The sequence below is a fragment of the Palaemon carinicauda genome, chromosome 11, assembly GCF_036898095.1.
Source record: "Palaemon carinicauda isolate YSFRI2023 chromosome 11, ASM3689809v2, whole genome shotgun sequence".
NCBI classification, from domain to species: domain Eukaryota; kingdom Metazoa; phylum Arthropoda; class Malacostraca; order Decapoda; family Palaemonidae; genus Palaemon; species Palaemon carinicauda.
Window position 1 is genome coordinate 57,051,321 of NC_090735.1, and position 23,114 is coordinate 57,074,434.

General features: G+C 38.5%; 3 protein-coding genes across 3 annotated transcripts in view; 2 read left to right on the top strand and 1 right to left on the bottom strand.

The window, feature by feature from the left end:
* The window catches only part of LOC137650025 (insulin-like growth factor 1 receptor), a 365,519-nt gene that overhangs the window by 75,892 nt on the left and 266,513 nt on the right, over nt 1-23,114 (top strand). The window lies entirely within an intron of this gene.
* LOC137649283 (uncharacterized) lies at nt 6,555-7,879 on the top strand. The gene is made up of 3 exons (XM_068382270.1): nt 6,555-6,833; nt 6,988-7,482; nt 7,622-7,879. Exons 1-3 carry the CDS (start codon nt 6,555-6,557, stop codon nt 7,877-7,879), a joined length of 1,032 nt encoding a protein of 343 aa, XP_068238371.1.
* The window catches only part of LOC137649284 (uncharacterized oxidoreductase SSP1627), a 133,081-nt gene continuing 123,565 nt past the window's right edge, over nt 13,599-23,114 (bottom strand). Inside the window, exon 6 of the mRNA XM_068382271.1 lies at nt 13,599-14,192. Within this exon, the coding sequence (XP_068238372.1) occupies nt 13,599-14,192 (594 nt within the window). The remainder of the gene's footprint in view (nt 14,193-23,114) is intronic.

Consider the following 23,114-nt stretch of genomic DNA (forward strand, 5'->3'; position numbering starts at 1 on the left):
TCTATCCTATACAATTTTCTTCGCTTAGAGACCTTTATTTCCAGTGACCAATCCTGAACTCCAAGGGCAGTGCCACGAGGAGGTAGCCATAGGGCGGGCTATAGGGGAGGTCGGAAATAAAGTGGCAAAATTATAGGTGTTAGGCAAAATTATAGGAATTTTAGGTGGCTGGTCTTATCATAACAGCCAATAATGCCGCGTGGAAAGAAGTATAGTAAAATGCAAAAAGTTCGAGTGGCAAAGGAACAGAAAAAACTTCAGAGAGAGAGAGAAAAACAACAGCCTCTCCCCAGTACTTCAGGTGAGAAAGAACAAGAAAAAAAACAACAGCCTCTCCCCAGTACTTCAGGGGAGAAAGAAAAAGAACAACAGCAGCCACGGCCCAGTACGTCATGGGAGAGAGAAGATGAAAATGAACAGCAACAGCCGCAGCCCAGTACTTCAAGGGAAGGTCTTGAAGACAGTGAAAATGAAGAAGATAATGACAGTGATGAAAAAGACAATGACAGTGATGAAGAAGATAGCAACATTTTTTCCCCTGCCATGATGAAACGAGCTCTAAGATGCAATTTTGGAAAAAAAATTGACAGTGAAGAAAATACAACTAAGTACATCATCATGGATGAAAATACTCTTAGAAAAAACTTTGCGGCAAAGTGTAAGAAATGTGGGGGATTTACATCAGAGTGGGCAGAAAAACAATCAAGATTTGGTGCGGCCGTATCTCTAAATTTCAAGTGCCCCACCTGTCATAAGAACGTGAAGGGCTGGAGTTCCCAAAGATTACAACCGAAAAAAATCTTTGATGTCAACGTGAAACTGGTTGATTTTGCTTTACAAAATCAAGGATATAAAACGATTCAAGATTTTGAAATGATTTTTAATACAAAATTGATGGCGGAGTCAAACTTTTATACGACTGCCATAGAAATAGAAAAGAAAGGCATTGAAGACTGTGAGGAGTCTCTTCGGGAAGCAAGAGAGGTAGTCCATAGTCTCCTTGAAATCGATAACCCGGATGCTGGAGAGATAAAGAATATATCAGTTAGCTGCGATGGTACTTGGTCCCACCGTGGCTTTGTAGCCAAATACGGTGTAGTACCTGTCATACACCATGACACAGGCATAGTTATTGATTTTGAGATTTTATCAAAATATTGCGCTGTGTGCAGCAAGCACGCAAATGATGACAGCATGGAATGGTATAATGCACATGAACAGACGTGCCAGAAAAATTTTGATGGTAGTTCCCCTGCAATGGAGGTCGAAGGATGGAGAAGGTTATTCAGCAGATCAGTAGAAAAATGTAAATTTAGATACACAGAAATAATATCTGACGGGGACTCGAAAGCATTCAATGCAGTAAAGAATGAAAATATATATGGAGAAGGAATAGATATATCTAAGATAGAGTGCATAAATCATGTTGGCAAGCGCTTTGGAAAACAAATCAGGGAATTTGTTCAAAATCAGAAGATGGGAATCACTGTTGGCGGAAGATCTGCTGGGGCGCTGACTAATGAAACTATATCAGCATTTCAAAGATATTACGTAGCAGCCATTGTAAATAATCTGGGTGACGTCGTCGCAACGAGAAAAGAAGTTTTTGCTACCTTGGATCATTGTGCGAGCACCGACACAAAACCAAGACATGATAATTGCCCTGAACGATGGTGCTTCTATAAGAAAAAACTTCGGGATGGGCAAGACGTGACCAAAATTAGACATAAGGATCATTTGAAGCATCCCATTCGAGAAAATATAAAAAAGGGCCTCGTGAAAATTTACGAAAAGATGGCATCACCTGAGTTGCTCGAAAGGTGTACAGGAAAAACACAAAATGCAAATGAATGCCTGAACAAAGTTATCTGGTCGAAGGCATCCAAAAACATCTTTTATCGGAGCAACAGACTCAGATACCTTACTGCCAAAGCTATAATACAATTCAACGAGGGCATGGTATCGAACACGGCTTTCACACCCATGGGGAACATTAGTCGTGTCATAGCAGAAAAAGTAGATAAAAAGAGGAAAAAAAGATGGCAATCTTTATTAGGGAAAAAAGAAGAAAAACGCAAGAAAAGAAGAAAGTTATTTGCAGAAGAAGCTAAAAGAAAAAGGAAGGATGGCAAGACGTATGAAGCTGGGGGGTTTTAGAACCTTTCATAATATAGTAATAATATTTTTTTTATATAATAATAGTTGTCTGATACACTCATTGTAGCAATAATGTTTTTGTAAATAATAATTCCAGTAACCATAGTTGTTTCATAATATAGTAATAATTTTTTATAAAAATAATTGTCTAATACGCTCATTTTAGCAATATTATCTTTGTAAATAATAATTTCAGTAATCATAGTAAATTTCATAATATAGTAATAATAACTTTTTTATAAAAATATTTGTCTGATACGCTCATTTTAGCAATAATATCTTTGTAAATAATAATTGCAGTAAGCATAGTACGTTTCATAATATAGTTATTTTTTTTCTATAAAAATAATTGTCTAATACGCTCATTTTAGCAATAATATCTTGGTAAATAATAATTGCAGTAAGCATAGTATGTTTCATTATATAGTAATAATATTTTTTTTATAATAATAATTGTCTGATACCCTCATTTTAGCAATAATGTCTATAAATAATAATTGCAGTAAGCCCGTGTAGTAGTGATTTATAATAATAATAGATGCCATTGTAATTTTAGTAGTAATAATAATTATAATAATATTTCTGTAAATAATATTTATAGTAGAAAAAAAAAGGTAGTAAAAAAAAAAAAAAAAAAAAAAAATCAAATCCAATATAATTTCGATGTATTTTTATAGTCTACCTCTCAAAAATTGGTCGATAACGTTTTCTATGATGAGTTTTAGCAAAGAAAACCACTTTAGGAGTGACTATGAAGTATTTGTTACCTTTTCTTATGTCCTCAGCAAAAACTCGATTTTTCTCTGGTTTGGTTTTTTTGGGGGAAAGGGGTGTTTTTCTTTGATTGTCCTGCTTTTATGCCTTAGATAATATAATTTTTAGATGTTTCAGGCTATCAAGTGACACAATACCTACAAAAACACAGAAGGTTTTGTCCCTAAATCGAGATTTGAATTTTTGGGGATTATTTATTTGTAACTTTCGCTCGATCATCAGCGGGAATTTCACAAAAGTTGTTGCTCGTTTTTTTCTTGCTATGGGCTTATTTACTGTTCGATTTTGATAAAACTTTGTGTGCATGTTCCTGGTGGATATATCAACATAACCACAGAACGGATTTCTATTCAAGACAGTAGTTTCTCACCGATCACCAAAAAACGTTTGATACAATGGGCCCTGAATTTCACATTTTTTTTTTCATAAAATCATTTATTTTACCTGTAGGATGATAAAACTTACAGAGGATATGCTTTATTATAGTGCTAATGATGCCTGAAAATTTCATTAGCCTGTCTTGATTAGTGTATTTTTGGCAAATATTTTTACAATTAGCACCCTCTCAACCTGGAGGCAACCCTCAAGTATTATTAATAGAATATGGCATGATCATAGTTACCCAAGTGTTTGGGAACTAGCCATTATTTTAGCCTTTTTAAAACCCAGTAAGGACAAGTTTTTAGCAGCAAGCTATCGAACTATTGCATTGACTTCATGTTTATGTAAAATCATGGAGAAGACGGTCAATGTAAGGTTGATGTGGTATCTTGAAAAGATGGGTATTTTATCACCGATTCAGAAAAATTCACTCAACAACTGATGTGTTAATAAGACTTGAGTCCTCTATTTGTGAAGCGTTTGCTTCCAAACAGCACCATGTGACAGTTTTTTTCAACCTTGAAAAGGCATATGATACCACAAGGAGATAGGGTATACTTAAAACAATTCATGAACTAGGATTAAGAGGAGAACTACCACTATTTATTCAGTCATTTCTTTCGCATAGAGTTTTTCAAGTGAGAGTGGGGGAAACTCTATCAGAGAGTAAGTGTCAGGAAGAGGAGTTCCTCAGGGGTGTGTGCTGAGTGTAACCCTGTTTGCACTAGCAATTAATGGGATATCCTCAGTCATTCCCCGGGATGTTCTCTCAACATTATTTGTGGATGATCTCTCAATATCATTTGCTGGCACAAGAATGGCAATGGTTGAGAGAAAAATCCAACTCTCTATTGATAGAATTATCCAGGGACCTGACATGAATGGATTTAAGTTCTCGACAAGTAAAACTACCATTGTCCATTTTTGTCGTATCCGGGGAGTACATCCAGACCCGGATATATACATTAAAGGTCAATGGATACAATGTGCAAGGGAAGCTAAATTTTTAGGTTTGATATTTTATTGTAGGCTTACATGGGTTTCTCACTTAAAAGCGTTAAAAGCTAAATGTGTTGAAGCTCTGAATATCTTAAAAGTATTGTCCCATACATCATGGGGGCCAGACTGCAATACTATTTTAAAATTATACAAGTCCTTGATTTTTTCCAAAATTAGTTATGGATGTGAAATATATTCTTCAGCCACCCAAGCCGGTTAAAAATATTAGATTCGATACATCATGCAGGTATTAGATTGTCTACAGGAGCTTTTAAAACCTCGCCTATCCCAAGTCTCTTTGTTGATGCTGGAGAGTTACCTCTAGACCTTTACCGAATGTCTTCCATTATTCGGTATTGGTTTAGATTGCAAAGACTCCCTAACTCTCTAGCCTTTCAGACTGCAAGCCTTGTAAGACACGCATCATACTTTGAGTTGCACCCAAAATCTCCTCAACCTTATGGCTTTCGGGTGAAACGATTATTAAATAGTCTGGATATAATTAGAAATAAGGTACTTCATTCAAGGTATCATCTACGCCTCCATGGAAGTTACCAAAGATATCTTTTTGTAAATATTTTATGGGAGATAAGAAGAATATGTCAGACCTAGAAGCCAGGTCTCTTTTTAATGAACATGTTAAAGAACATAGAGGATCAATTTTTATCTATACTGATGGCTCAAAATCTGATGCTGGCGTTGGATTTGGAGTACATAGTAATGGTTTTAATTGTAGAGGTGCACTTCCTCTGACCGCTTCCATATTTACTGCCGAACTGTATGGCATATTAATCGCTATTGAGAAAATAGCGTTGGAGAAGGAGGGTAATTTTACAATTTTTAGTGATGCAAGGAGTGTCCTTCAAGCTATAGAAGCTTTTAATTCTAATAACCCTCTAGTTTTAAAGATTTTAGAATGGATTTTTATTATTGGACGGAGAGGTATAACAGTTCAACTTTGTTGGGTTCCAGCACATGTAGGTGTGTGTGGGAATGAGAAGGCAGATTCACTGGCTAAGAAGGCTGCATCTGAGTTGCTGCCAAGAAGGTATCCCATTCCCTGTAATGATTTCTTACCTGACATCAAGAAATTGGTTTGCAATAAATAGCAACAGCAATGGGATAGCCTAGATGGGAATAAAATGCGAGAGGTAACAAATGTCATATCTCCTTGGAGGTATAATAAGATGCCTCGAAAATGGGAGACGTCTCTTTGTTGTCTCCGTATTGGTCACACTCGGTTGACACACGAGTTTCTGCTGAAGCGCCAACACCAACGGTATTGTGACGACTGTTTAGTACCTCTAACATTGAGGCATTTGTTGACCGAATGCCCCAATTATAACAACTTAAGGAATAGATATTTGTTTGAGGCTCGAGGTGAGGGTGGCAGGTTCATCCTTGCCAAGATTCTTGGAAATGATGTGTCCTACTATGCAAGTGGCATTTTTAGATTTATTTCAAAAGCAGGTCTTCTAAAAACTATTTAATTTTTATGACATTCAACTTTTATGATTTTAATTGAATACTTTTATTTTTTATTCTATTTTATTTTTTTATTTTTGTATACATTAATTAAATGTTACCGGCGTCAATGACCTTAGATGTCAGGATGCCTGAAAACTTTAAATCAATCAATCAATCAATCCCCCCAGATGCTGAAGCTTTGATGAGGATGGGGGGCTTAGGGATTATCTGGTGGGCTCAAATGAATAGTGGGAACTACTTCCCACTGGACCTCGGTGCCCAGTCAGCACTTCTCTTTTACTTTTGGTTATTTCTTTTTATTCTCTCATCTCTTCCTTTTGGGCTCGATATTGTTGACGACTTTGGCATGTTCGATTATACTTTGGCTGCTTCTTTGGATTTGGCACAGCGTGGGATGGATGGCATTCTATCTCAACCTGTGCCAATTTAGACGGCATCACTCTCTGGCATACCCCATTGGGTTGCAGACCAAGTCTGTTAAGAGTCGGGCTTCAGTGATCCGGTTTTAAGTCGCCCATATTTGCTGGTAATGGGTGACGCCAGGCATTTGAGTCGACAGTGGGAGGGGCTAACTACCCCCACTGACCATTGTACGCCCACCTAAAGAGAGGCACCCCCTCTCTAATAGAGGACTGGTCCTCGCTGAAGCCTCTTCTCGTATTGGGCCACATGGGATACGAGGACTGATATCCTTCGATAAGAGGTGGATAACCCGGCTTGCTCTTTCGAAAAAACCCAACACCTCTGATGACGACATGGAAAGAACGAACTTGGACCTCGGTATTGACGACCCCAACTCAGGTACTAATATTGTAACCTTAGAATATTACTCGTGTCATGTGAAAAATTATCATAAGAATTTATTAGAGAAGAAGCGAGAGAAAGTAAGAAGTAATGACAGGACAGAAAAATACAGAAAAGCCGAAATATTACCTGGTCACTATGAAGAAGAAAATTACGATAAATTTTTGATACTGGAATTTGAAAATGGAAGACATGAACATGTAAATGTTTTTAAAGCCAACAGAGAAATAGTAAATAAATTTGGAGGACAACCAAAAATTCTTCCTCAAGGAAATGGAAGACTCCTGATAGAGACACTCTCCAATACAAAGTGAAAGATTAAAAGCTCTTTCAACATTGAATGGTCATAATGTCAAATGCTTTTCACACCGCTTTTTTAACCAGAGTAGGGGTGTGATATATGCGCCAGAATTGTTAGAGCAAGAGGAAAAAGAAATTGAGAATGAACTGAGAGATCAAGGAGGAGTAAAAGTGTTAAGGATGAGAAAGAGAGTTGGAGAACAACGTGTCTCTCTCGCTACTTTGGTTTTAACTTTTGACCAGTGTAGACTACCCAGTGCTATTAAAGCTGGATGGCTATCTTTGAAGGTGAAACCCTACATCCCTTCACCATTGCGATGCTACCATTGCCAAATGTATGGCCACCTAAGCCAAAAATGTAAAGAAAAATTAAATAATAAGCCCAGTGTCTGTGCAAACGGTGGCAAAAATAGTCACGGAGCTTGTATGGAAAGCCCCTGCTGTATTCATTGTGGGGAAGCACACCCAGAAATATCAAAAAGTTGTGTGAAGTTTATTTTTGAGAAAGAAATTCAGGCCATTCGAACCATGGGAAGGGTTACTTTTAAAGAGGCTCGTAAAAGATCTCTTGAAAAACAGGTAAGACCAGGGCAAGCCTAAGCACAATGACAAAAATATTATCCCAGATTCTAAAATAAAGAAAGATTTGAGGGTGGTTATACAAGATGAAAGCTCTATTGTAAATCTGAGTCGTGAAAGTGTAGAAAAATTTAAACAGGTATTGGAAGAACGTCAAGATACTTGGAAACCTTCTGGATCCAAAGAAAGCTCAGAACATCTGCTTGAAGAACAGAATAAAGATAATCTAAAACAACCTGCATCATTTGAAAAGATTTTAAGTCCAGCTAAAAGTGTTGTAAATATTGACATAAACACGTCATTAGACAATACCAACATGGAAGAAGACAGTCCATTACCTGAAACTGTCAATCATCCTAAAGAAAATAAGAAGAGAGAGACCGCCAGGAAATATTGATAAAGAATCGGCATTAAAAACTTTCCCCATATGAAATGCCCCTAAGATAAAATTTTTAAATAAAAATAGATCATAATTTGCACTCATGGATAGCAAACTCACGATACTTCAATGGAATTGCCAAGGCCTTAGAGCTAAGTATGAATCTTTGAAAATACTAATTAAGGAAAATTTCCCAATCCCATTAACCTTGCAAGAAACAACGCAAGGCCGAAATAAAGTATGTCCCAGAGAATATTTAGTTTATCATAATTAAATCCAGGAACATGAAGGTAGACATGGTGGGTGTGCATTACTGGTGCGACATGTCATCCATAACAAGATTAGTTAACAAACAAATCTTCAAGCAGTAGCAGTACAAATGCATTTAAAACGAGCATACACCATATGTTACATATATCTGCCACCCAATCGAGGTGACCGAAACCTGAAGCAAGAACTTGATAACTTGATAGATCAGCTTCCTAAGCCATTTTTACTCTTGAGAGACTTTAACGGGAGACATCTTATGTGGGGGGGATTTTATTTCCAACTCCCTAGGCAATCAAATTTTTTCTTTCATTTGAGAGAAAGAGCTTGATGTTTTGAATACTGGAGCACCAACACATTTTCATGTACAAACTGGAACCCTTTCATCTATAGATATCTCATTATGCACTCCTGAGTGTTTTTTCAGATTTTTCATGGGAAGTAATGGATGAAGGGTATTGGAAGTGACCATTTTCCAATCGTAATTAAATTAGTTGATGAAATAGCTGCACCAAGATCTCCAAGATGAGTAATTGATAAAGCTAATTGGGCATTGTTTACCGTGCTTACATTGTTAGAAATTGATGCTGATAATTTTCCCACGGTGGAGGAAGCCCTTGAGTTTTTTAATAGAATCATTATAGATGCCAGTAACAAGTCAATTCTTCGAACTACAGGTCAGTTTACACAAAAACCGGTCCCTTGGTGGAATATTCAATGTCGAATAACTCTTTAAAGCTATGAGAGCTGCATTTACTCGATATCGGTGTCATCCTTGTAATTATTCCTTAATTTGTTATAAGAAAGCAAGAGCCAAGTTTAGATACCAAATCAAACTGACTAAGTGTCAGTCTTTCATAAACTTTATATCCAAAATTAATTGGAAGACTAACTCAACGAAGGTCTGGACAAAAATAAGAAAGATTAGTGGGAAACATATACCTTTGCCATCACCTGTAATTGACTGTAATGGTCAAATGTTACAAAATCCAGAGAATGTAAGTGAAGCATTTGCAGATCATTTTTCAAAAATCTCCTCAAAAAATCCTACATCTATGTATCACCAACAACGTATACAAGAAGAGAATCCCCCTCCCGATTTTGGAGCTATAAGAATAGAATCATATAATTTGCCTTTTAGCATGAAAGCGCTTTTGTCAGTCCTGTCTACGTGTAATGATTCGGCCCCTGGAATTGATAATATCACCTATTCAATGATTAAACATTTACCCATAGAAACTATTTTTTTTTTTACTCTATCATCAATAGAATTTGGAAAGTCTATCCCCTAGTATTTGGAGTATTTGTAATATTTATCCCTTTTGAAACCTGGAAAAGATAGCAAAATTATGACCAACTATCGGCAGGTTGTATTACCATCTTTTATATGTAAATTGATGGAAAAGGTGGTGAACGCACGAATGGTATGGGTTTTAGAACAGAAATGACTTACTAACCCTTCACAGTGTGGCTTCCGACGAATGCGATCCTGCATTGATGTCTTATCAAGATTAGAGGCATCAATTTGTGAAGCTTTTGCCAGCAAAAAGCATCACATATCTATTTTCTTTGACTTGGAGAAGGCATACGATACCACTTGGAGACATGGTATTCTTTAAACCATTCATGAAATTGACTTGAGAGGGGAACTGCCAATGTTTATTAGATCGTTCCTGAGTAATCGTCAATTTAAAGTTAGAGTAGGAAATACATTCTCATTAATTCATAATCAAGAAGAAGGGGTTCCACAAGGCAGTGTCCTTAGTGTAACATTATTTGCCTTATCCATAAATGGCATTAGTAACGTAATCCCTCATGATGTCATGCACACCTTTTTTGTCGATGACCTTTCTATCTCATTTGCAGCATCACGAATGGCTGTTGCCGAAAGAAAGATTCGGCTAACTATTAATAGGGTAGCAGAATGGGCTGCCAAACGAGGATTCAAGTTTTCAGCTTCGAAAACGTGGCGATGCACTTCTGCCGTAAAAGAGGTATTCATCCGGACCCGGACTTATACATATATGGGAAAAGAATTTCTTGCAAAGATGAGAGCTTGTTTTTAGGGTTATTATTTGACAGTCAATTAACATGGGTTCCTCATATTAAAAAATTGAAAGTTAAATGTATTGTCTCTTAATTTGATTAGAATTTTATCCCATACTTTTTGGGTGCTGATCGAAAGGACCTTCTAATGCTTTACGAAGCATTAATTGCATCTAAAGTTGCATATAGATGTGAAATATATTCCTCAGCAACAAAAACATTAGCATTATTAGACTCTGTACACAATGCTGGAATAAGACTAGCCAGTGGAGCTTTTAAGTCATGTCCCATATCTAGTCTGTTAGTAGATGCTTGTGAAATGCCTTTGGAGCTTCACCGCCAGTCATCGCTGGTTCGATACTGCTTTAGACTTCAGAAGTTGCCAAAGTCATTCGCATATGAAACTGTTAATAGTTTAAAATTTACTAGTTTTTATGATAATCATCCTAGATACCCTAAACCATTAGGGTATAGAGCTTTAAGAACTTTGGACTTTGAAATCCCCAAGGGTAAAATTTTACCTGTAGAGTACTCTAAAATACCTCCATGAAATCTACCCCCTGTAGATTTCTGAAAATGTATATTAGATTCAAAAGTGAGAAACATCCAAGGAGATAATGAGTTACTTTCTTGGAGCACATAGAATGCCATAAGGACACTGTTTTCGTTTTTTACGGATGGATCCAAGTCCAGCGCTGGCGTTGGATTTGGGATGTGTTTTCCAAATTTTAATCGAAGTATTAGATTACCTAACCAAGCATCCATTTTTACAGCTGAATGCTATGCTATTTTAATGGCAGTCAAGGATATTTTCCGGCTACCTCATAAATATTGTTATTTTTAGCGACTCCTTGAGTGTATTGAAGGCAATGAACCACTTTAATTCATTGCACCCAATAATAACCGAAATTCTTGTATGGCTATATCTACTGGGAAATAGAGATAAGAATATTAAATTTTGTTGGGTTCTTGCTCATGTCGATATAAAGGGGAATGAGAAAGCGGACTCTCTGGCAAAGGACGCAGCTCATAGCTGTATAAGAAATAACTTTTTGCTACCTGCAAAAGATATGTACCCCGTAATTCAGTCTGTACTTAAGAGAAACTCGGAACTTTTATTGGGAGTTGGAAAATAAAAAAAAAATGAGTGAAATTGTTAAATCATCTCGTCTAGGGTCATATTTTGACATGCAAAGGTCAAGAGAAGTGGTACTGTGTCGAATGAGAATTGGTCACACCAGATTGGCGCACAGCTTTTTGATGAGTGGAGAACATCAGCCATTCTGTGAAGATTGCTTGGGGCCACTGACTGTGTAACATATATTAACCGAGTGTCCAAGTTACTTGACCGAGAGATTACGCCATTTTCATAATTGTAAGGATATCAGTGGCATTTACATACTGTCTAAAATTTTGGGACCTGAATGCTATGTGGATTACCTTTTTATATTTCTTATAGCGGAGCGGCTAAGGGAAAAATCGTTCAGTTTGTGAAGAAAGCATGAAACTTTCCACAGTGGTATTTTAGAACCTAAGGATCATGCAAAAAAATAGACCCCAAAAAAATCGATCCCGTGGTGGCAGCCATATTGAATTTCAAAATGGCCGCAATTTTTTACTTATTTTAGTCTATAACTCCGTAACTAAGGGAGGTAGAATGTTAATTCCTGCACCTTCACCCATGTTTTGTGGGTCAAGGAATCCTATGGACCCATTGTCAATTTTACCAAATGTCGGCCATATTGGATTCCAAGATGGCCGACACCAAAATTCAGATTATATTATATCTCATAGAATATCTTTTTTTCTGATTGATTGAACAATTTCTAGATGTCACCCCAATGTTTTCAGGGTTGAGGATTTTCAATTTGCATATTTAAAATTTCATTTTGTGTTAGCTATATTGGATTTCAAGATGGCTGCTGCTGACAATATAGGGTCAAAGTGTTCCATGGTCAATGATGCGAGATGCAAAATTTCCAGGTTTTCCAAGTGTTTCAAAGGTGGGTGGTAAATTTGAATATTTCATGAAATCTTATCCCTTATGTCTGCCATATTTGATTCCAAAATGGCTGCCTTAACAAATTTTATAAACCAAACTTTCTTAATTTATGCTGTTTATTTAGGTAAAAATGCATTTTCAGCTGAACGTTCAATACAGTATCTTCTGGTAAAAGCATATATCAATATCAGGGTCACATTTGGTTATAATACAACCAATCAAAAAATGAAAGTAAAGATGCATTTTAAGCAGGTCAAGGTTGCATTCCTCATGATTATCAAGTCAAAATGTCAAAAGTTTGTCAGTTAAACCTCATAGTAATTACCATTACATTTGCAAAGCTGGGTGCAAGCCTTTTTAGTCTTGAATGTCTTAAAGCATTTGCAGTTTCCTGAGCAAGATTTAGTGCAACCACAAGCAATCAGTTCAAGACAGGCTTTTTCAGCTACTGGTAAAGTTGTCCACATAGGTTTGTAACATCCATCCTCAGATTTTCTCCAGCCCCAGTCATTTGCGCAAGGGAGTTGCGGTTGAGATTGGAGGCACTGGCCCCAAATGTATCCTGCCTGGTAAACCGATCTCTTGATATGCTCCTCAAGTGCTGCCCTGGTCGGAGGAATATTGTCAATGTTTCTTGAACATTTTGTGAACAAGTTCATTCGTGCTGCATTCACATGGATATCATCACTAGTATGACAGTACATCAAAACTACGAACCGCTCCAGTTTGCCAATGACCTCTTCTGAAAGTATGCATGGAGACGATAGCAAGATGAAAATCTCTGTTATTTCTGGCAATGCAATCCAAGTGTTCCAAGCTGTTTTCTTTCCATAATTTGCAAAATATGCTGTTGTGTCGCATCCCGTGAAAGCGTGAAAGAATGGCAGTCCTTTTGCCTTCTGAGGACCAATTGAAGATACTATCTCATGAATAGGGATGTACCGAAAGTCTTTGCCAGTTCCAAAGGCAATCCATAGCTCCTGAAGGTTAGAAATGTCACTGAAACTAGCAACTGCCAGGACAACATCATCATTTTCCACTGTTCTGATCATCACTGTTTTGAAGCCAGACAAAACTGCATCCTGGACATGCAGCAGGATCCTTGAATCTGCTTCCTCTTGTGTGCATGGCTGAAGTCGATCCGTTTGCAGATCTAGACTTGAGCTAACAACAGACTCATTCAAGGTGGATACAATCACTCTGTTTCCAGTGTCATTTGAAACACACTCGTTAGCTAGGAACTGAAAAAGTTCATCTTTGTTGTTATCATTACGTTGGAAATTTTTCCAATTTCCTGGAAGCTTGACATTTTGTGACACCCGTCGGCGAGCACCAGTTCCTCTGCTCTCTCTTGTAGAGTGTTTTAAGCTGTCCTTCAAGTAAACATCCCAAACTATGTCAATTCGAAAAGATTTCTGTAACTCAGACATCACATATGGTAGGAACACGTTCTTTGAGTCTAGTGGAGTTAACATTACCCTTATATTCTGGGCTAAGTTCTGTAAGACGTTCACTATACTCTGTTACTAAATCAGCCAGACGAAAAACAGGCACAGTTGCAGCAGTTGCTGACAGCCTCTGTTCCTCAATGTATGATATCAACTCTGCCAGTGCTATACTATCACATGAAAGTAAATCTGAACTGCCCTTGACACTTTCGGAACGTTCCTCTAATTTCACTTGTCTCCTGTTCCTATTGAAAAGATTGGTCAAGCAATCTTTGTGATATATGGCTGTAGATGCGACCATGTCACCAGGGGCTAATTTTGTTAATAGTTTTGTGCCTCTTAGCTTAGTAGCATACATTCGAACCGTTTTATCAAGTCCAAATGTACTAGAATTGTGTAGTCCTGGGGGTCCCGCCTTTTGGTCACAGAAAAAGCAGACGGGTTCTTCCTGATCGGAGGTGCTACAGTGAGGACCCTGAATACTAGATCTTAGTTTAACTGGACTGTAAACACAAGATTCGTCACTTTCATCTGCAAGTTCTGAGGCACGCTTTTCTATGCGGTCAAGCTTCAAATCAGTAAACAAGTTTCAGCAGTTCTTGTGCCATTGTCCTCTGTTTTTCTGCAAGGTTGCAGCTATGCCTGAGCCGTCATTTAACTGCTGCGGACATACATTTAACGGAACTTTTCCAAGTTCATGGAATTTCATTAAGTTATTTTCAAATGACTGATAGCTTTGCCCTATCGCTTTGGCAACCCCTCGCCCTCTCCCTCGCCATGGTTGTTCAAGGGCCTGTGACGTCGTATTCTGCTGGCACAGTACACATAAATTCCAGTCGATCAGGGGTCTTGTCACGTTGGTTTCACCCGGCTTAACAAGTTGGAATTGTTTTGACATTGTTGTCTTGTCGCATCAAACCTGAAAATAAGCATACAAACACTATGAAATAAAATCTAAAAGTAAAAAAAATAATGACGGCCATCTTGAAATCCAAAATGGCCGCCATTAGGTCACTTTTGAAGTTAATAACATCGACTGATCCTCTGAAATTGAGAACATGAAAATAGACAGTGATTTTATGGTCTATTACCCGATATAACACAAAAGTTTCAGAAAAATAGGAGATTTTGGCGGCCATATTGGAATTCAATATGGCGGCCACCAGGGGACACTATTTTCTAGGGTCTATTTTTTTTTTATGAACCATAGGTCCCATAGAGTTCACATATCAAGTTTCATGCTTTCTTCACAAACTGAACGATTCTGGTGAAAAGTGGCCCTTGGCCGCTCAGCTATTATGGATACTGGTTTATTTAATAAAATTTAATCATGAGTTGAAGTAAAATACATGATATTCGTTAACTATGTTCTTTGGCATCAATGACCTCTGTTGTTACGATGCCAGATAATACCTAATAATCAATCAATCAAACCTTTCTCTCTTCCAGATAGGAAAGTGAGAAAACCCTTTCTCTCTTCCAGATAGGAAAGTGTGAAAACCCTTTCTCTCTTCCAGATAGGAAAGTGAGAAAACTCTTTCTCTCTTTCAGATAGGAAAGTGAGAAAACCCTTTCTCTCTTTCAGATAGGGAAGTGAGAAACCCCTTTCTCTCTTCCAGATAGGAAAGTGAGAAAACCCTTTTTCTCCTCCAGATAGGAAAGTGAGAACCCTTTTTCTCTTCCAGATAGGAAAGTGAGAAAACCCTTTCTCTCTTCCAGATAGGAAAGTGAGAAAACCCTTTCTCTCTTTCAGATAGGAAAGTGAGAAAACCCTTTCCCGCTTTCAGATAGGAAAGTGAGAAAACCCTTTCCCTCTTTCAGATAGGAAAGTGAGAAAACCCTTTCCGTCTTTCAGATAGGAAAGTGAGAAACCCCTTTCCCTCGTTCAGATAGGAAAGTGAGAAAAACCTTAACCTCTTCCAGATAGGAAAGTGAGAATATCCTTTCTTTCTTCCAGATAGGAAAGTGAGAATACCCTTTCTCTCTTCCAGATAGGAAAGTGAGAAAACCCTTTCTCTTCCAGATAGGAAAGTGAGAAAACCCTTTCTCTCTTCCAGATAGGAAAGTAAGAAAACCCTTTCTCTCTTCCAGATAGGAAAGTGAGAAAACCCTTTCTCTCCCAGATAGGAAAGTGAGAAAACCCTTTCTCTCTTCCAGATAGGAAAGTGAGAAAACCCTTTCTCTCTTCCAGATAGGGAAGTGAGAAAACCCTTTCTCTCTTCCAAATAAGGAAGTGAGAAAACCCTTTCTCTCTTCCAGGTAGGGAAGTGAGAAAACCCTTTCTCTCTTCCAGGAAGGAAAGTGAGAAAACCCTTTCTCTCTTCCAGGTAGGAAAGTGAGAAAACCCTTTCTCTCTTCCAGGTAGGAAAGTGAGAAAACCCTTTCTCTCTTCCAGGTAGGAAAGTGAGAAAACCCTTTCTCTCTTCCAGATAGGAAAGTGAGAAAACCCTTTCTCTCTTCCAGATAGGAAAGTGAGAAAATCCTTTCTCTCTTCCAGATAGGAAAGTGAGAAAATCCTTTCTCTCTTCCAGATAGGAAAGTGAGAATATCCTTTCTCTCTTCCAGATAGGAAAGTGAGAAAACCCTTTCTCTCTTCCAGATAGGAAAGTGAGAAAACCCTTTCTCTCTTCCAGATAGGAAAGTGAGAAAACCCTTTCTCTCTTCCAGATAGGAAAGTGAGAAAACCCTTTCTCTCTTCCAGATAGGAACGTGAGAAAACCCTTTCTCTCTTCCAGATAGGAACGTGAGAAAACCCTTTCTCTCTTCCAGATAGGAACGTGAGAAAACCCTTTCTCTCTTCCAGATAGGAACGTGAGAAAACCCTTTCTCTCTTCCAGATAGGAAAGTGAGAAAACCCTTTCTCTCTTTCAGATAGGGAAGTGAGAAAACCCTTTCTCTCTTTCAGATAGGGAAGTGAGAAAACCCTTTCTCTCTTTCAGATAGGGAAGTGAGAAAACCCTTTCTCTCTTTCAGATAGGGAAGTGAGAAAACCCTTTCTCTCTTTCAGATAGGGAAGTGAGAAAACCCTTTCTCTCTTTCAGATAGGAAAGTGAGAAAACCCTTTCTCTCTTTCAGATAGGAAAGTGAGAAAACCCTTTCTCTCTTTCAGATAGGAAAGTGAGAAAACCCTTTCTCTCTTCGAGATAGGAAAGTGAGAAACCCTTTCTCTCTTTCAGAAAGGAAAGTGAGAAAACCCTTTCTCTCTTTCAGATAGGAAAGTGAGAAAACCCTTTCTCTTTCAGATAGGAAAGTGAGAAAACCCTTTCTCTTTCAGATAGGAAAGTGAGAAAACCCTTTCTCTCTTTCAGATAGGAAAGTGAGAAAACCCTTTCTCTCTTTCAGATAGGAAAGTGAGAAAACCCTTTCTCTCTTTCAGATAGGAAAGTGAGAAAACCCTTTCTCTCTTTCAGATAGGAAAGTGAGAAAACCCTTTCTCTCTTTCAGATAGGAAAGTGAGAAAACCCTTTCTCTCTTTCAGATAGGAAAGTGAGAAAACCCTTTCTCTCTTTCAGATAGGAAAGTGAGAAAACCCTTTCTCTCTTCCAAATAGGAAAGTGAGAAAACCCTTTCTCTCTTTCAGATAGGAAAGTGAGAAAACACTTTCTCTTTCAGATAGGAAAGTGAGAAAACCCTTTCTCTCTTTCAGATAGGAAAGTGAGAAAACCCTTTCTCTCTTTCAGATAGGAAAGTGAGAAAACCCTTTCTCTCTTCCAGATAGGGAAGTGAGAAAAACCTTTCTCTCTTTCAGATAGGAAAGTGAGAAAAACCTTTCTCTCTTTCAGATAGGAAAGTGAGAAAACCCTTTCCGTCTTTCGGATAGGAAAGTGAGAAAACCCTTTCCGTCTTTCGGATAGGAAAGTGAGAAAACCCTTTCCGTCTTTCGGATAGGAAAGTGAGAAAACCCTTTCCGTCTTTCAGATAGGAAAGTGAGAAAACCCTTTCCATCTTCCAGATAGGAAAGTGAGAAACCCCTTTCCCTCTTTCAGATAGGAAAGTGAGAAACCCCTTTCCCTCTTTCAGATAGGAAAGTGAGAAACCCCTTTCCCTCTTTCAGATAGGAAAGTGAGAAACCCCTTTCCCTCTTTCAGATAGGAAAGTGAGAAACCCCTTTCCCTCTTTCAGATAGGAAAGTGAGAAAACCCTTAACCTCTTCCAGATAGGAAAGTGAGAAAACCCTTTCTCTCTTCCAGATAGGAAAGTGAGAATAACCTTTCTCTCTTCCAGATAGGAAAGTGAGAATAATGAGAATAACCTTTCTCTCTTCCAGATAGGAAAGTGAGAATAACCTTTCTTCCAGATAGGAAAGTGAGAAAACCCTTTCTCTCTTCCAGATAGGAAAGTGAGAAAACCCTTTCTCTCTTCCAGATAGGAAAGTGAGAAAACCCTTTCTCTCTTCCAGATAGGAAAGTGAGAAAACCCTTTCTCTTCCAGATACGAAAGTGAGAAAACCCTTTCTCTTCCAGATAGGAAAGTGAGAAAACCCTTTCTCTTCCAGAAAGGAAAGTGAGAAAACCCTTTCTCTCTTCCAGAAAGGAAAGTGAGAAAACTCTTTCTCTCTTCCAGAAAGGAAAGTGAGAAAACTCTTTCTCTCTTCCAGAAAGGAAAGTGAGAAAACCCTTTCTCTCTTCCAGAAAGGAAAGTGAGAAAACCCTTTCTCTCTTCCAGAAAGGAAAGTGAGAAAACCCTTTCTCTCTTCCAGATAGGAAAGTGAGAAAACCCTTTCTCTCTTCCAGATAGGAAAGTGAGAAAACCCTTTCTCTCTTCCAGATAGGAAAGTGAGAAAACCCTTTCTCTCTTCCAGATAGGAAAGTGAGAAAACCCTTTCTCTCTTCCAGATAGGAAAGTGAGAAAACCCTTTCTCTCTTCCAGATAGGAAAGTGAGAAAACCCTTTCTCTCTTCCAGATAGGAAAGTGAGAAAACCCTTTCTCTCTTCCAGATAGGAAAGTGAGAAAACCCTTTCTCTCTTCCAGATAGGAAAGTGAGAAAACCCTTTCTCTCTTTCAGATAGGGAAGTGAGAAAACTCTTTTTCTCTTCCAGATAGGAATGTGAGAAAACCCTTTCTCTCTTCCAGATAGGAAAGTGAGAAAACCCTTTCTCTCTTTCAGATAGGAAAGTGAGAAAACCCTTTCTCTCTTTCAGATAGGAAAGTGAGAAAACCCTTTCCCTCTTTCAGATAGGAAAGTGAGAAAACCCTTTCCCTCTTTCAGATAGGAAAGTGAGAAAACCCTTTCCCTCTTTCAGATAGGAAAGTGAGAAAACCCTTTCCCTCTTTCAGATAGGAAAGTGAGAAAACCCTTTCCCTCTTTCAGATAGGAAAGTGAGAAAACCCTTTCCCTCTTTCAGATAGGAAAGTGAGAAACCCCATTCCCTCGTTTACATAGGAAAGTGAGAAAACCCTTAACCTCTTCCAGATAGGAAAGTGAGAATATCCTTTCTTTCTTCCAGATAGGAAAGTGAGAAAACCCTTTCTCTCTTTCAGATAGGGAAGTGAGAAAACCCTTTCTCTCTTTCAGATAGGGAAGTGAGAAAACCCTTTCTCTCTTTCAGATAGGGAAGTGAGAAAACCCTTTCTCTCTTTCAGATAGGGAAGTGAGAAAACCCTTTCTCTCTTTCAGATAGGGAAGTGAGAAAACCCTTTCTCTCTTTCAGATAGGGAAGTGAGAAAACCCTTTCTCTCTTTCAGATAGGGAAGTGAGAAAACCCTTTTTCTCTTCCAGATAGGAAAGTGAGAAAACCCTTTCTCTCTTCCAGATAGGAAAGTGAGAAAACCCTTTTTCTCTTCCAGATAGGAAAGTGAGAAAACCCTTTCTCTCTTCCAGATAGGAAAGTGAGAAAACCCTTTCTCTCTTTCAGATAGGAAAGTGAGAAAACCCTTTCTCTCTTTCAGATAGGAAAGTGAGAAAACCCTTTCTCTCTTTCAGATAGGAAAGTGAGAAAACCCTTTCCCTCTTTCAGATAGGAAAGTGAGAAAACCCTTTCCCTCTTTCAGATAGGAAAGTGAGAAAACCCTTTCCCTCTTTCAGATAGGAAAGTGAGAAAACCCTTTCCCTCTTTCAGATAGGAAAGTGAGAAAACCCTTTCCCTCTTTCAGATAGGAAAGTGAGAAAACCCTTTCCCTCTTTCAGATAGGAAAGTGAGAAAACCCTTTCCCTCTTTCAGATAGGAAAGTGAGAAACCCCATTCCCTCGTTTACATAGGAAAGTGAGAAAACCCTTAACCTCTTCCAGATAGGAAAGTGAGAATATCCTTTCTTTCTTCCAGATAGGAAAGTGAGAATACCCTTTCTTCCTTCCAGATAGGAAAGTGAGAAAACCCTTTCTCTCTTCCAGATAGGAAAGTGAGAAAACCCTTTCTCTCTTCCAGATAGGAAAGTGAGAAAACCCTTTCTCTCTTCCAGATAGGAAAGTGAGAAAACCCTTTCTCTTCCAGATAGGAAAGTGAGAAAACCCTTTCTCTCTTCCAGATAGGGAAGTGAGAAAACCCTTTCTCTCTTCCAGATAGGGAAGTGAGAAAACCCTTTCTCCCAGATAGGGAAGTGAGAAATCCCTTTCTCTCTCCCAGATAGGGAAGTGAGAAATCCCTTTCTCTCTTCCAGATAGGGAAGTGAGAAAATCCTTTCTCTCTTCCAGATAGGGAAGTGAGAAAACCCTTTCTCTCTTCCAGATAGGGAAGTGAGAAAACCCTTTCTCTCTTCCAGATAGGGAAGTGAGAAAACCCTTTCTCTCTTCCAGATAGGGAAGTGAGAAAATCCTTTCTCTCTTCCAGATAGGAACGTGAGAAAACCCTTTCTCTCTTCCAGATAGGAACGTGAGAAAACCCTTTCTCTCTTCCAGATAGGAACGTGAGAAAACCCTTTCTCTCTTCCAGATAGGAACGTGAGAAAACCCTTTCTCTCTTCCAGATAGGAACGTGAGAAAACCCTTTCTCTCTTCCAGATAGGAACGTGAGAAAACCCTTTCTCTCTTCCAGATAGGAACGTGAGAAAACCCTTTCTCTCTTCCAGATAGGAAAGTGAGAGAACCTTTTCTCTCTTTCAGATAGGGAAGTGAGAAAACCCTTTCTCTCTTTCAGATAGGGAAGTGAGAAAACCCTTTCTCTCTTTCAGATAGGGAAGTGAGAAAACCCTTTCTCTTTCAGATAGGGAAGTGAGAAAACCCTTTCTCTTTCAGATAAGGAAGTGAGAAAACCCTTTCTCTCTTCCAGATAGGAAAGTGAGAAAACCTTTTCTCTCTTCCAGATAGGAAAGTGAGAAAACCCTTTCTCTCTTCCAGATAGGAAAGTGAGAAAACCCTTTCTCTCTTCCAGATAGGAAAGTGAGAAAACCCTTTCTCTCTTCCAGATAGGAAAGTGAGAAAACCCTTTCTCTCTTCCAGATAGGAAAGTGAGAAAACCCTTTCTCTCTTCCAGATAGGAAAGTGAGAAAACCCTTTCTCTCTTCCAGATAGGAAAGTGAGAAAACCCTTTCTCTCTTCCAGATAGGAAAGTGAGAAAACCCTTTCTCTCTTCCAGATAGGAAAGTGAGAAAACCCTTTCTCTTCCAGATAAGAAAGTGAGAAAATCCTTTCTCTCTTCCAGATAGGAAAGTGAGAAAACCCTTTCTCTCTTTCAGATAGGAAAGACAGAAAACCCTTTCTCTCTTTCAGATAGGAAAGACAGAAAACCCTTTCTTTTTCAGATAGGAAAGTGAGAAAACCCTTTCTCTTTCAGATAGGAAAGTGAGAAAACCCTTTGTCTTTCAGATAGGAAAGTGAGAAAACCCTTTCTCTCTTTCAGATAGGAAAGTGAGAAAACCCTTTCTCTCTTTCAGATAGGAAAGTGAGAAAACCCTTTCTCTCTTTCAGATAGGAAAGTGAAAAACCCTTTCCCTCTTTCAGATAGGAAAGTGAGAAAACCCTTTCCCTCTTCCAGATAGGAAAGTGAGAAAACCCTTTCCCTCTTTCAGATAGGAAAGTGAGAAAACCCTTTCCCTCTTTCAGATAGGAAAGTGAGAAACCCCTTTCCCTCTTTCAGATAGGAAAGTGAGAAACCCCTATCCCTCTTTCAGATAGAAAAGTGAGAAAACCCTTAACCTCTTCCAGATAGGAAAGTGAGAAAACCCTTAACCTCTTCCAGATAGGAAAGTGAGAAAACCCTTTCCCTCTTCTAGATAGGAAAGTGAGAAAACTCTTTCTCTTCCAGATAGGAAAGTGAGAAAACCCTTTCTCTTCCAGATAGGAAAGTGAGAAAACCCTTTCTCTTCCAGATAGGAAAGTGAGAAAACCCTTTCTCTTCCAGATAGGAAAGTGAGAAAACCCTTTCTCTTCCAGATAGGAAAGTGAGAAAACCCTTTCTCTTCCAGATAGGAAAGTGAGAAAACCCTTTCTGTTCCAGATAGGAAAGTGAGAAAACCCTTTCTCTCTTCCAGATAGGAAAGTGAGAAAACCCTTTCTCTCTTCCAGATAGGAAAGTGAGAAAACCCTTTCTCTCTTCCAGATAGGAAAGTGAGAAAACCCTTTCTCTCTTCCAGATAGGAAAGTGAGAAAACCCTTTCTCTCTTCCAGATAGGAAAGTGAGAAATACCTTTCTCTCTTCCAAATAAGAAAGTGAAAACTCTTTCTCTTCTAGATAAGTGAGAAATCCCTTTCTTTCTTCCAGATAGGAAAAGGAGAAATTCCGTTCTCTCTTACAGATAGGAAAGTGAGAAATACCTTTATCATTTCCAGATAGGAATTGAGAAATCCTCTGGAAGCTGAAATTTCTTTTTCTCCTAGGTAGGAAAATGAGAACTCTCTCCCTCTCCTCCAGATAGATAAGTGAGAAATCCCTTTCTCTCTTCCACGTAGGAAAGATAGAAATTCCTCTTTCGCTTTTAAAGATAGGAAGGTGAGAAATCCCTCTCTTCCAAGTATTAAAGTGAGAACTTCTTTTCTCTTCTAGGTAGGAAGATCAGAAATCTCCTTTCTCTATTTCAGGCAGGAAGGTGAGAAATAAACTTTTCTCTCTTCCAAGTAGGAAGATGAGAATTCTCCTTATCTCTCTTCCAGGTAGGAAGGTGAGAAATCCCCTTTTCTCTCTTCCAGGTAGGAAGGTGAGAAATTCCCTTTTCTTTTTTTCAGGTAGGAAGGTGAGAAATACTTCTCTCTAACGTAGGAAGGTAAGTAATCCCCTTTTCTATCTTCTAGGTAGGAAGGTGAGAAATACTTTTCTCTTCCAGGTAGGAAGGTGAGAAATACTTTTCTCTCTTCCAGGTAGGAAGGTGAGAAATACTTTTCTCTCTTTCAGGTAGGAAGGTGAGAAATACTTTTCTCTCTTCCAGGTAGGAAGGTGAGAAATACTTTTCTCTCTTCCAGGTAGGAAGGTGAGAAATACTTTTCTCTCTTCCAGGTAGGAAGGTGAGAAATATTTTTCTCTCTTCCAGGTAGGAAGGTGAGAAATATTTTTCTCTCTTCTAGGTAGGAAGGTGAGAAATACTTTTCTCTCTTCTAGGTAGGAAGGTGAGAAATACTTTT